The sequence below is a fragment of the Carettochelys insculpta genome, chromosome 8 (assembly GCF_033958435.1).
Source record: "Carettochelys insculpta isolate YL-2023 chromosome 8, ASM3395843v1, whole genome shotgun sequence".
NCBI classification, from domain to species: Eukaryota; Metazoa; Chordata; order Testudines; family Carettochelyidae; genus Carettochelys; species Carettochelys insculpta.
Genome location: NC_134144.1, coordinates 74,788,642 through 74,803,328, shown reverse-complemented (window position 1 = coordinate 74,803,328; position 14,687 = coordinate 74,788,642). Strand labels below are relative to the sequence as shown.

At 59.1% G+C, this 14,687-nt stretch overlaps 1 protein-coding gene across 1 annotated transcript in view; it reads right to left on the bottom strand.

Annotated features, from left to right (window-relative positions):
• The window catches only part of SPEG (striated muscle enriched protein kinase), a 151,250-nt gene extending 137,189 nt beyond the window's left edge, over window positions 1-14,061 (bottom strand). The window contains 1 exon segment of the mRNA XM_075001611.1: window positions 13,143-14,061. Coding sequence (XP_074857712.1) covers window positions 13,143-13,572 — 430 coding nt within the window. The 5' untranslated portion in view covers window positions 13,573-14,061.
• Window positions 14,062-14,687: the final 626 nt, after the last annotated feature.

The following is a 14,687-nucleotide window of genomic DNA, read 5'->3' as shown; positions in this document are numbered from 1 at the left end:
CAGAACACAACTGGTCGCTACCTACAGCCCCCAACTCAAACCACTGCAACGCATAGTTAAAGACCTAGTAGCTATCCTTAATCAGGATGCCACATTCCAGAAGGCCCTGGGAGACAGGCCTGTTCTCTCCTACAGACACCTCCCAACCTCATGAGGATTCTCACCAGCAGCCACAGTCTATACCGCAGGAACACCAGTCCTGGAACTTTTCCTTGCAACAAGGCCCACTGCCAACTTTGTCCACATATCCGTTCTGGAGATACCATCACTGGATCTAACCAGGTTGTTCACAGAATCATGAGCACATTCTCATGTTCCTCAACTAACATCATATGTGCCATCATGTGCCAACAACGCCCACACCTCAGGCACATAGGACAGACTGCAAACACTCTTCCACACAGAATGAATGGACACAAAACAGACATCAGAAAACTCCCAACTCACAAGCCTGTCAGCCAGCACTGTAGTGGAGTGGGCCACTCTGTTAATGACCTGAAAGTCTGTGTTTTACTGAAAAGGAACTTAATGATCGTTTACAGAGAGAGTGCTCAGAACACTCATTTATATTCAAATTCAACACATCAACACATGGTTTCAACCGGGACAGCAATTACCTGGCCCATTATAAGGACTCTTTTACTTACTTTGTTTTATCTAACTCTTGACTTCCCCACCCCACAGCCCCCTCCCGCCTCCCCGCTGCTCTTCTGATTTGCCAACCTTGATAACAATTTTTCTGACTTGTCAACCTTGATAACAACTTCTGGACCTCTGTGCTTATATATTGAGTCTGCTCTGGTCTGGCTCTGGTCTGAAGAGGTGGGTCTGTCCCACAAAAGCTCGTCACCTAATAAATTATTTTGTTAGTCTTTAAAGTGCTACTGGACTGCTGTGTTGTTCTGATAGAATACAGACTGACATGGCTGTCTCTCTGTCGCTATTCAAGTGCTGATGTGTCGAATTTGATTAGGAAGCCCACTTCACAAAGCCCACAAAATCCAAAATGTGCTCCAAAATCTCTCTTAGAGTATGAGGCGCCACAGGACTTCTTATATCGGAGGGGTAGCCATGTTAGTCTGGATCTGTAACAGCAACGAAGGGTCCTGTGGCACCTTATAGACTAACAGAAAAGTTTTGAGCATGAGCTTTCGTGAGCACAGACTCACTTCTTCAGATGCTGGTCTTGGAAATCTGCAGGGCCAGGTATAAATAAGCCAGAGCAAGGGTGGGGATAGCAAGGTTAGCTCAGTCAGCAAGGGTGAGGCTTACTACCAGCAGTTGATCTGGAGGTGTGAACACCAAGGGAGGGGAAGCTGCTTCTGTATTTAGCCAGCCATTCACAGTTTTTGTTTAAGCCAGAGCTGAGGGCGTCGAATTTGCAGATGAATTGTAGCTCAGAAATTTCTCTTTGGAGTCTGGTCCTGAAATTTCTTTGCTGTAGGATAGCTACTGTTAAGTCTGCTACTGTGTGGCCTGGGAGATTGAAGTGCTCTCCTACGGGTTTTTGTATATTGCCGTTTCTGATACCTGATTTGTGTGCGTTTATTGTTTTACATAGAGACTGTCCAGTTTGTCCGATGTATATAGCAGAGGGGCATTGCTGGCACACGATGGCATAAATTATATCGGTAGATGTGCAGCTGAATGAACCCACGATGGTGTGGCTGATCTGGTTAGGTCCTGTAATGGTGCTGCTGGTGTAGATATGTGGGCAGAGCTGGCAACGAGGTTTGTTGCATGGATGGGTCCCTGAGTTAGAGTGACTGTGGTCCGGTGTATAGTTGCTGGTTAGGATTTGCTTCAGGTTGGCAGGTTGTCTGTGGGCAAGGACTGGTCTGCCTCCCAAGGCCTGTGAAAGTGGGAGATCATTGTCCAGGATGGGTTGTAAGTCCCTGATGATGCGCTGCAGAGGTTTTAGCTGAGGACTGTAGGTGATGGCTAGTGGTGTTCTGTTGGTTTCTCTCTTGGGCTTGTCCTGTAGTAAGAGGCTTCGTGGCACACGTCTGGCTCTGTTGATCTGTTTTTTCACTTCCTCAGGTGGGTATTGCAGTTTCAAGAATGCTTGGTAGAGATCCTGTAGGTGTTTGTCTCTGTCGGAGGGGTTGGAGCAAATGCGGTTATACCTTAGTGCTTGGCTGTAGACAATGGATCGTGTGGTGTGTCTGGGATGGAAGCTAGAGGCATGAAGGTAGGCGTAGCGGTCACTGGGTTTACGGTACAGGGTGGTATTGATGTGGCCATCGTGTATTAGCACCGTGGTGTCCAGGAAGTGGATCTCCTGTGTGGACTGTTCCAGGCTGAGGTTGATGTTGGGCTGAAAGTTGTTGAAGTCCCGGTGGAATTCCTCCAGAGTCTCCTTCCCATGGGTCCAGATGATGAAGTTGTCATCAATGTAGCGTAAGTAGAGACGGGGTGTTAGTGGACGAGAGCTAAGGAAGCGCTGTTCCAGGTCAGCCATGAAAATACAGAGCTGAGCTCTGTAACTTTATCCTCACACAGAACTATTTCATATTTGGCGATGACATATACCTTCAAATCAGCGGCACAGCTATGGTACCCGCATGGCCCCTCAATATGCCAATATTTTCATGGCTGACCTGGAACAGCGCTTCCTTAGCTCTCGTCCACTAACACCCCGTCTCTGCTTACACTACATTGATGACATCTTCATCATCTGGACCCATGGGAAGGAGACTCTGGAGGAATTCCACCGGGACTTCAACAACTTTCAGCCCAACATCAACCTCAGCCTGGAACAGTCCACACAGGAGATCCACTTCCTGGACAGCACGGTGCTAATACACGATGGCCACATCAATACCACCCTGTACCGTAAACCTACTGACTGCTACGCCTACCTTCATGCCTCCAGCTTCCATCCCAGACACACCACACGATCCATCGTTTACAGCCAAGCACTAAGATATAACCGCATTTGCTCCAACCCCTCTGACAGAGACAAACACCTACAGGATCTGCACCAAGCATTCTTGATCTCTGCAATACCCACCTGAGGAAGTGAAAAAACAGATCAACAGAGCCAGACGTGTGCCACGAAGCCTCTTACTACAGGACAAGCCCAAGAGAGAAACCAACAGAACACCACTAGCCATCATCTACAGTCCTCAGCTAAAACCTCTGCAGCGCATCATCAGGGATTTACAACCCATCCTGGACAATGATCCCCCACTTCCACAGGCCTTGGGAGGCAGACCAGTCCTTGCCCACAGACAACCTGCCAACCTGAAGCAAATCCTAACCAGCAACTGTACACCGCACCACAGTCACTCTAACTCAGGGACCCATCCATGCAACAAACCTCGTTGCCAGCTCTGCCCACATATCTACACCAGCAGCACCATTACAGGACCTAACCAGATCAGCCACACCATCGTGGGTTCATTCAGCTGCACATCTACCAATATAATTTATGCCATCGTGTGCCAGCAATGCCCCTCTGCTATATACATCGGACAAACTGGACAGTCTCTACGTAAAAGAATAAACGCACACAAATCAGACATCAGAAATGGCAATATACAAAAACCCGTAGGAGAGCACTTCAATCTCCCAGGCCACACAGTAGCAGACTTAAAAGTAGCTATCCTACAGCAAAGAAATTTCAGGACCAGACTCCAAAGAGAAATTTCTGAGCTACAATTCATCTGCAAATTCAATGCCCTCAGCTCAGGCTTAAACAAAGACTGCGAATGGCTGGCTAAATACAAAAGCAGCTTCCCCTCCCTTGGTGTTCACACCTCCAGATCAACTGCTGGTAGTAAGCCTCACCCTTGCTGAGTGAGCTAACCTTGTTATCCCCACCCTTGCTCTGGCTTATTTATACCTGGCCCTGCAGATTTCCAAGACCAGCATCTGATGAAGTGAGTCTGTGCTCACGAAAGCTCATGCTCAGAACTTTTCTGTTAGTGTATAAGGTGCCACAGGACCCTTCGTTGCTGTTACAGATCCAGACTAACATGGCTGCCCCTCCGATACTGAACTCCAGTGGTGATGAGCCAAAGTGCGGGGCGGGGAGCAGTGAAAAAGTGTTTATAAATGTAGGTTTGAAGTGGATTTGTTCTTATTGCTCAGGCTCACTTCTGCAACTGATGTGCTGCTGATACCAAAAGCTGTACAAACTCTCAGTGTGCCTGGTCCTATTGAAAAACCTTGGCCCTGTTAATAGTGACAGGGTGGTGGGCGCCTTAGTCTGCACTCCAACAAAACAAAGCAGCAGCAATGTCACACTTCAAAGACTAACCCAGTGATCCACGCGGTGATGAGTGACGAAGCAGGCCCGGCCCACGAAAGCTCATCACCCAACGTGCCATTTTGTTAGTCTGGAAATTGTGACATTTCTGCTTGTTTTTCCTGGTAATAGTGGTGCATAAGGAGACACCTGGTGTTCAAAGAATTCCGGTAACACTGGAAGGTTTCTGGGGGCGCTGCTCAGAGGGTCAAGTCAGGGCAAACTGCTCAGAGAGAGGGGTAGGTACAGACCAAGCCTAGGGGTCCTCTAGTAGTAAGACACCAAACGCACCACACAGAGCTCTGCTCCTGTTCACCACACTAGCCAACAAGTCACACCAGCAACCCCCCCAGACACTCCAGCTTCTCCTGGGCCACAACCGCACCACTCCTTGTACAGGTGAGAGGTTATGGACACCACCCTCAGCAAATCCAAACAGCTTCTTCCAGCCCCAAGGAACCAGCCACATCCCCAGGTCAATGTGTACCTCAGATCTGACCCAAAGAGCAGCTGGGCCAGGCCTTCAGCATCTAAAATCTAAAGGTTATGAATATAAAGAAAGAAAAAAAGGTTGAGAGTAGAATTGGTAAAGGAGTTGAGTTACATACACCAAATGGAAAGTCGTTGAGGCAGGCTGCAGCAGATGGAATAGGCTGCTGTCTTATAAGTCTCTGCAGGACATCCTTTGTAAGGACAGGCCATCAGTCCTTCCGGGCTCAGCTCATGCTCCTGAAGTGAGGAGCTGGAGTGAAGACAAAGGTGGAGAAACCTCTAGGCCCCTCTTTATCCCCATGCCCATGCGGAGGGAATCCCATTGTTCTCCCTGTGTGACTGTGGCTACGTCTACACGTGCAGCCAACATCGAAATAGCTTATTTCGATGTTGCGACATCGAAATAGGCTATTTCGATGAATAACGTCTACACGTCCTCCAGGGCCGGCAACGTCGACGTTCAACTTCGACGTTGCTCAGCCCAACATCGAAATAGGCGCAGTGAGGGAACGTCTACACGTCAAAGTAGCACACATTGAAATAGGGATGCCAGGCACAGCTGCAGACAGGGTCACAGGGCGGACTCAACAGCAAGCCGCTCCCTTAAAGGGCCCCTCCCAGACACAGTTGCACTAAACAACACAAGATACACAGAGCTGACAACTGGTTGCAGACCCTGTGCCTGCAGCATAGATCCCCAGCTGCCGCAGAAGCAGCCAGAAGCCCTGGGCTAAGGGCTGCTGCCCACGGTGACCATAGAGCCCCGCAGGGGCTGGAGAGAGAGCATCTCTCAACCCCCCAGCTGATGGCCGCCATGGAGGACCCGGCAATTTCGACATTGCGGGACGCGGATCGTCTACACGGTCCCTACTTCGACGTTGAACGTCGAAGTAGGGCGCTATTCCGATCCCCTCATGAGGTTAGCAACTTCGACGTCTCCCCGCCTAACGTCGAAGTTAACTTCGAAATAGCGCCCGACGAGTGTAGACGCGACGGGCGCTATTTCGAAGTTGGTGCCGCTACTTCGAAGTAGCGTGCACGTGTAGACGCAGCTAGTATGTCCCAAGATGGAGCGTGTCACACGAGCAGGTCACCTGCCCGCGTCCGACTCGGTGCTGATCGACCCTCTCAGCAGTGCCCCGGAAGCTGAGGTGGGAAAACTACCCAAAGAGTTAGTTCAGTAAAAGTATGGCTGCTTTTTGTGGTGGGGAGGAGGGAGGTGTAAGTACAAGTCGCTGGTGTCCCTCTGGAAAACTACTTGAGTAAAAGCGCACACACGTCACATCTTGATTGTACTCGAGTACCCAGAAATGAAAGTGTGATGGGGTTCGGGTCCCCCAAGCTCTGCACCCCAGCCGCAGGCAGGAGTGACTCTCGCTCAGCAGGAGAACAGCAGGTTTATTACCCGACAGGACACAGCGTCATACAGAGGGGTCAGTGCAGCCGGCAGAGACAGCTCAGCTCCCACACAGTGAGGGATGCTGGCCATGGGGCTGCAAGCTGCTGAACGCCCACACTGCGGGGCTGTGTGTGCCCTCATGCCAGGCTTGGTGTGAGTATGGACCCCACCCGTCAGCCCCTGCTGTTGGCTCTCCACCCCGCAACAGCAGTGCCCAGCGGGCACAAGCTGCCCTCGCAGAAGGGACACGCTCTGTGGACTCTCTGTACCGCCCCCCCACCCCCACTTTAGGGAAAGCGGCTGGTGGGTATCAATACCCAGAACTCGGGGAGTCGCCCACCAACGTTCATGTTACACTCTGCTGGAGCTGGGTATGCTGGCTGGGTGCCTGCCATGGATTGTTCTGTGCGGGGTAGAGGGCCACTGTGAGTCGGTTTATATTGGTAAATGTGCCAACGAGAGCCATCGCTCCTGCCCTGAACCCCAAGGAGTTAGCAACTTGTAAACAGCCTTGTTTGTCCGGTAAGTAGAGGGTGGTTGGTGCCAGCCAGACCCGTGGCCAGGCGGGCTGGTGTGGAACGCTACTTTGATCCAGTGTTTTCCATTGGAGAACGAAGGTTCCCAGTCCTCCGAAAGTCTACGTAGGCAGTGGGAAGCTACTGGTTTTTGTCTTCAGGCGGCTCTGGAGTCTGCCCGACACACCCCAAGAAGAAATCAAGGCCTAGGGAAGGCTGCTGCCCCAGGACGGAGAAAAGAGGAGCTCTGGGTTGAAGATTTTACCGGGGGGGAGAAGCTGGAGGCTGTAAGCCTCCTGGGGCAGTTGGGACTAGCCATGCATTTTCCTGCCCCTTTCGTAAGGTAACTTTCAGCTGCCTGTTTTCACTTAGAACCACTGAAATCCGACCTGTTTTGCTTAATGACCACTTCACCATCCAGCTCGGTGCGAATTATTACTGCCTGGGGGCCCCGCTGCGCATATCACCCTGCCACGGATAAAGCGGCTTCCCTGAGGAACCCTCCCGGTGCAAAACTTTTGCAGAGCCAGCTTAATTTGGGGGTTCGATCCCTTCTGGGGGTTGGTTTCCTGGGTGCTGTGCTCTCGAGCTGCACCCCCCAGAGCTGCCGTTAATCAGTGTCTGCGTTGATCTGCAGGGACGTGGTAACTCCAGCTCTGTGCCTGGGCTGGGGGAGACCAGACGTTCTGGTCCAGCAGGACAGGGTGGGGGGACACCCAGAAGGTGGCTGTCAGTGGCATGACCAGCACACTGGGGAAGAAGCTTAAGGCATCTTCTGTGACAGCCGTCTGTGCCACACCACCTGAGCAGGCCCTGGGTCACCGTCTCAACAGCAGTGGGACCACACAGGACTGCAGCCGGCCAGGCCCCTGCTGGCTGCAGCTAGGGCCACGTTTGAGTGGCATGGGCAGGGGGTCCACGGGAAGCTGCCACGGCTTCTGCAGAGCCCAGAGCAATCTGCCAACAACAGCCCCCTGCAGAGCCCCAGCCAGCACGTGGTTCAGGGCCTGCTCCTAACCGGAACCAGCCACCGCGTGCCAGGAACAACCACAGGCAGTAAAACCGCTGCCGCACAAGCGAGTGAGGCCAGAGACAGCCGAGGAAGAGCAGGGCATCCAGAAATGGGGGCAGACACCGCGGGCACTGGGGCTGCTCAGACCCAGCATCAGGAGGGTGCCCAGGGAGGAGCCAGGGTGGGAGCTGAGTTCCCCCTAAAGAGCTGGGCCCTGGCGCAATAGGACAGCACGTAGCTAGGGGCGGTGGCCAGCCCTCCCACCAGGCAGCTGATGTGGGCACCTCCAGCCTGGCAGCTCCCTGGGGCGCTGAACGTCCCACACTCGGGGCTCGTCCTGCCGGGGCAGTGGGGAACGGAGTGTGACCACGAAGCCCAGGCCAAGCGGGCAGGGGCTGGGGCCCACTTGGCTCCAGGGGAGGAGCTGGTGTGAGCAGACACCTAGGGTCAGGGGTAGGCAGACTGGCAGCTGGCCGCACCGCGGAGCTGTGGGGGCAGCGACTGGCCCTGGCTCTGCAGAGAGGACAAGCACTGGGCAGCCGCAGCAGTGGGACAAAGGGCCCCGGCAGGGATCTGAAAAGGTGAGGCAAGGCTGAGCAGCCCAGGGGAGGGCCCAGCCTGGGGCAGCCCCACCCCATGCACCGCCCCAGCCAGCCAGGGCCTTGCACACAGCTCGGGTGCCTGCTGCCCCTGCCACATGGACGAGAGCCTTGGAAGAGCAGGAGGCATTGCTGCTGGGGCTGGGCAGACAGACGCTGCCTCTGGCCAGCACCCAGCCCCTCTCAGCTCAGTGCCACCATGCTCCGCACAGTCCCTGCGCCCAGCTGAGGCAGCTTCCCACGCCAGAGGGCTGCCAGTCCCCGGGCGTCTCTCTGCTCGAAGACGGCTTGTGAGGAGCCCTCCAGGAACCGTCCAGCCAGGCGGCACCCCAAGCACCCGGGCGCCTTTTCGCTCCGGGCCGCCAGGTCGGGGCGGGGACCTGAATGCTCAGCTCCACCCTCAGCTGCCCCAGAGCCGAGCTCCAAGGGGGGCACAAAGCAGCAGGGGGTGCCAGGCGTAGGCACCAGGGGAGAGCAGTCTGTCCCAGGGAGGGGCCCTCTCTCTCCACCGCCTGCACAGCCGCAGCTCCAGGTAAGCAGCTCCCTCAGGGCCACGCACGGCCCCCAGCCCCTCTCTTCACACGCACGGAAAGGCACAGCTCCCCCTGCACACACCCCCTCCCCTCCCCTCCCCATGCCTCGCACGCGCACGCGCACGCGCACGCACGCGCTGCAAGGCAGGCTCTCCCATGATCCAGGCCCACACAGTCCCCCCGCTCCCCACGCTGCAGCGCATGGCTCCCCACCCCACACTGCCACGCACAGTCCCCATGGCAGGTACTGCCCGTCCCCGCTCCCCACACACCGCTAGGCATGTCCACGCACGCTCCAAGCCCGTGTACAACCCCCGCTCCCCACACACCGCTAGGCATGTCCACGCACGCTCCAAGCCCGTGTACAACCCCCGCTCCCCACACACCGCTAGGCATGTCCACGCACGCTCCAAGCCCGTGTACAACCCCCGCTCCCCACACACCGCTAGGCATGTCCACGCACGCTCCAAGCCCATGTACAGCCCCCGCTCCCCACACACCGCTAGGCATGTCCACACATGATCCAAGCCCGTGTACAACCCCCGCTCCCCACACACCGCTAGGCATGTCCACACACGCTCCAAGCCCGTGTACAGCCCCCGCTCCCCACACACCGCTAGGCATGTCCACACACGCTCCAAGCCCGTGTACAACCCCCGCTCCCCACACACCGCTAGGCATGTCCACACATGATCCAAGCCCGTGTACAGCCCCCGCTCCCCACACACCGCTAGGCATGTCCACACATGATCCAAGCCCGTGTACAGCCCCCGCTCCCCACACACCGCTAGGCATGTCCACGCATGCTCCAAGCCCATGTACAGCCCCCGCTCCCCACACACCGCTAGGCATGTCCACACACGCTCCAAGCCCGTGTACAACCCCCGCTCCCCACACACCGCTAGGCATGTCCACACACGCTCCAAGCCCGTGTACAACCCCCGCTCCCCACACACCGCTAGGCATGTCCACACATGATCCAAGCCCGTGTACAGCCCCCGCTCCCCACACACCGCTAGGCATGTCCACACATGCTCCAAGCCCGTGTACAACCCCCGCTCCCCACACACCGCTAGGCATGTCCACACACGCTCCAAGCCTGTGTACAACCCCCGCTCCCCACACACCGCTAGGCATGTCCACACATGATCCAAGCCCGTGTACAACCCCCGCTCCCCACACACCGCTAGGCATGTCCACGCACGCTCCAAGCCCATGTACAGCCCCCGCTCCCCACACACCGCTAGGCATGTCCACGCATGATCCAAGCCCGTGTACAACCCCCGCTCCCCACACACCGCTAGGCATGTCCACACACGCTCCAAGCCCGTGTACAGCCCCCGCTCCCCACACACCGCTAGGCATGTCCACACACGCTCCAAGCCCGTGTACAACCCCCGCTCCCCACACACCGCTAGGCATGTCCACACATGATCCAAGCCCGTGTACAGCCCCCGCTCCCCACACACCGCTAGGCATGTCCACACATGATCCAAGCCCGTGTACAGCCCCCGCTCCCCACACACCGCTAGGCATGTCCACGCATGCTCCAAGCCCATGTACAGCCCCCGCTCCCCACACACCGCTAGGCATGTCCACACACGCTCCAAGCCCGTGTACAACCCCCGCTCCCCACACACCGCTAGGCATGTCCACACACGCTCCAAGCCCGTGTACAGCCCCCACTCCCCACACACCGCTAGGCATGTACACACACGCTCCAAGCCCGTGTACAGCCCCCGCTCCCCACACACCGCTAGGCATGTCCACACACGCTCCAAGCCCGTGTAGAGCCCCCACTCCCAGCACCGCTAGGCATCTCCACACACGCTCCAAGCCCATGTACAGCCCCCACTCCCCACACACCACTAGGCATGTCCACGCACGCTCCAAGCCCGTGTACAGACCCTGCTCCCCACACACCGCTAGGCATGTCCACACACGCTCCAAGCCCATGTACAGCCCCCACTCCCCACACACCGCTAGGCATGTCCACACACAATCCAAGCCCATGTACAGCCCCCGCTCCCCACACACCGCTAGGCATGTCCACGCACACTCCAAGCCCATGTACAGCCCCCACTCCCAGCACTGCTAGGTATGTCCACACATGCTCCAAGCCCGTGTACAGCCCCCACTCCCCACACACCGCTAGGCATGTCCACACATGCTCCAAGCCCATGTACAGACCCTGCTCCCCACAAACCGCTAGGCATGTCCACGCACGCTCCAAGCCCGTGTACAGCCCCCGCTCCCCACACACCGCTAGGCATGTCCACGCACGCTCCAAGCCCGTGTACAGCCCCCGCTCCCCACACACCGCTAGGCATGTCCACACACGCTCCAAGCCCGTGTACAGCCCCCGCTCCCCACACACCGCTAGGCATGTCCACGCACGCTCCAAGCCCGTGTACAGCCCCCGCTCCCCACACACCGCTAGGCATGTCCACGCACGCTCCAAGCCCGTGTACAGCCCCCGCTCCCCACACACCGCTAGGCATGTCCACACACGCTCCAAGCCCGTGTACAGCCCCCGCTCCCCACACACTGCGACACATGCCCCCCCTTACCACACACGGGCCCCATTGCAAGGCACCTCCCCACACACTCCCGGCAGGGGGTGGGGGCCTGGTTTTGCACTAGCGTAGGCGGGGCAGGGGGCTCCCCAGCACAACCTACTGCAGCCAAATCTCCCTCCATGACCCAGGTCCACACATGGTCCCTTCCACACCCCAAACACCGCCATGCAGTCCCCAAGGCAAGGCTGCACTGTGCCCCTCCCCCCTGCAACTGACCAATGGGCACCACCCACTCCACTGTGCCCCCCCCCTGCAACTGACCAATGGGCACCACCCACTCCACTGTGCCCCCCCCGCAACTGACCAACGGGCACTGCCCACTCCACTGTGCCCATCTCCCCTGCAACTGACCAACGGGCACCGCCCACTCCACTGTGCCCCCCCCCGCAACTGACCAATGGGCACTGCCCACTCCACTGTGCCCCCCCCCGCAACTGACCAATGGGCACCACCCACTCCACTGTGCCCATCCCCCCTGCAACTGACCAACGGGCACCACCCACTCCACTGTGCCCCCCCCCGCAACTGACCAACGGGCACTGCCCACTCCACTGTGCCCCCCCCCGCAACTGACCAATGGGCACCACCCACTCCACTGTGCCCATCCCCCCTGCAACTGACCAACGGGCACCACCCACTCCACTGTGCCCCTCCCGCAACTGACCAATGGGCACTGCCCACTCCACTGTGCCCATCCCCCCTGCAACTAACCAACGGGCACCACCCACTCCGCTGTGCCCCCCCCGCAACTGACCAACGGGCACCACCCACTCCGCTGTGCCCCCCCTGCAACTGACCAACGGGCACCACCCACTCCGCTGTGCCCCCCCCCGCAACTGACCAACGGGCACCGCCCACTCCACTGTGCCCCCCCGCAACTGACCAACGGGCACCGCCCACTCCACTGTGCCCCCCCCTGCAACTGACCAACGGGCACCACCCACTCCACTGTGCCCCCCCCGCAACTGACCAACGGGCACTGCCCACTCCACTGTGCCCCCCCCCGCAACTGACCAACGGGCACCGCCCACTCCACTGTGCCCCCCCCGCAACTGACCAATGGGCACCGCCCACTCCACTGTGCCCCCCCCACAACTGACCAATGGGCAGGTCCCATGCTGGTGACACCCAATGGTCTCCGTTTCGTGGCAGCTTGTTTCAGCCCCTGAGAGCGTTAACCCCCATGGCCCCGGGCTCCAGCAGCACCAGGTCGAGGGGGCACTGTCCGTACCACGGCCTGGCTGGACCCCACAGACGAGGCCTGATCCAGCCACTGGCGGGATGGGTCATTTCCCAGGCACACCCTTGGGCACTGTTGGGCAGGGGGGCTCCATCTGGCGGTCAGCCAGCCTCACCCCCTGTGCCGTGCCAGCTGGAAGGGTGCCCTGAGTCTGTGAGCACCTCTGCACTGCACTCTCTCTCTCTCCTCCTGCCCCGAGTGCGGCTCCCTGAACCTGCCCCACCACAGCCTCGCCACGCCCCCTCTTGCAGTGCCCAGCCTGTGGCCCGAGCCCTGCGCTGGGCACCCCTCGATGCTCAGAGCTCTCCGGGGGCAGCAACTGCAGCTCGGGGACCTAAGGCCCCGGTGCAAATTCCCATGGCAAAGTGCAGCCCCGGCAGTTCCACTCAGGTGCCATGGGAAAGTGAGCATTGCACCCCACCCCAGAGGCAGCTGCATCTCGGCGACAGGCGGGGCCCCTGCGCACCTTCCCAGGGTCTTGGCCTCAGCACCGGCTCCCACTCCGGGAGCACGGGCCTTACCTTCCATGTCGATGATGGCCAGCACCGCGCTTGTCACGGCCTCCCCCTGCTCATTCCGGGCCACGCAGGTGTAGACGCCCGCGTGCTCTGGCTTGCTGTCGCGTATCCGCAGCGTCCCGTACTCCTCTCCCGCTGTGGGGATGGGGGCCTCGTTCTTGTACCAGCGCAGGCGGGGCGGGGGGCTCCCCAGCACAACCACCCGCAGCCGAATGTCGCAGCCGGTGCCAATGGCCGCGTTCTTCAGCTTCCGCGCGAAGACGGGAGCAGCTGGGCGGACGGCTCCCGCCCCGGGCACCGCCGTGACCTTGGCGCGCTTTGGGGGGATGCCGGGACTCGGAGGGGCTGCTCCAGGCCTCCCCAGCGCGCGCGCTGCCCCCCCGGCCTCCTCTCCAGGGCCACTCAGGGCTCTCTGTGCCTGGGCTCTGTGCATGGCTCCCGGCTGCTCCGCCTGCCCCTTGCTGGGGTTTCTGTTGCAGGCCTGCTCCCTGCTGAGCCTGTGCCCTGGGCCCTGCTCTCAGGGCACCCCCCAGTCCGGTTCTCCTTCCTGCTGCGCGGCCTGGGGCGGCCGGCGTGTGCTGGGGTGAGCGGAGGCGGCCGCTGCCCGGTGCGGATGGCGTTCGGTTCGGTGCCGCCCGGCCAGACGAAGCCCCGAAGGTCGCAGCTCCGGGCGAGCGTGGGGTTATTTTTAGGTGAGGGCTCAGGTTGCTGCCTGCGCAGCGGAGCCGAGGGGGCCCACGCCACACGCCAAGCTGGGAGCAGCACGGGGCTGAGCTCAAACCCTGCGCTGCTCTGGGACTCAGTCCCTGCTCCTCTTCCTTCCTGGGGTGCGGCCCCTGCGGGGCTCCTCTCTGGCCTTCGTCCCTGGTGCCCCCCTCCTGCGGCTGCAGCCCCACCCGGCAGAGCTGGGCCGTCTCTGCCCCCTCTCCTGAAGTAGCAGCTGCCTTCTGATGTGTCACATTCCTTGGCCAGGCTCCCCGCTCAGAACAGAGTGTGCGGCGGGGACAGCTCGGCTCCCCTTGCAAAGATAGCAAGGGGCCCTGGGCCTTTCCATATTAGCTGCGCAGCGGAGAGGGACCTGCTGCTGGCCTGGCCCAGCCCCCTGGCCGGCTCCAAGGGCAGCTGCAGCGGAGTCTCTGGTCTGCGCAGGTATGTGAGGGAAGAGTCCCAGCAAGGACCGCTGCTGGTGAGACCAGCTCCGCACGCCCAGCTGGGCCAACTCGCCTGTTTCTCCGCCTCAGACCCCCTCCCACCAGTGCACAGAGGCAAGTGGGGGTCTTGCCCTGGAGGTCCAACATTTGTAGCAGATTTTCCCATTTCCCCCCAGATCAGCCCACTTCCCTGGGCAGGGCCTGCAGCCTCCCTCCCTTGCCCACCGCGAGTGCCCCACAGTCCCCGGATTGTCAAAACAGCGGCTTCTCCGCCCCCTCCGCCACTGCCAGCTTGTGCCAGCGATGAGGTTCTCTGGTGTTTTCTAACCTGCCGCGGGGACGCGGCCCCTGGCAGGCGCACCAGGGCCTGGCCCCACCAGCGACTCCTCAGCAAGGG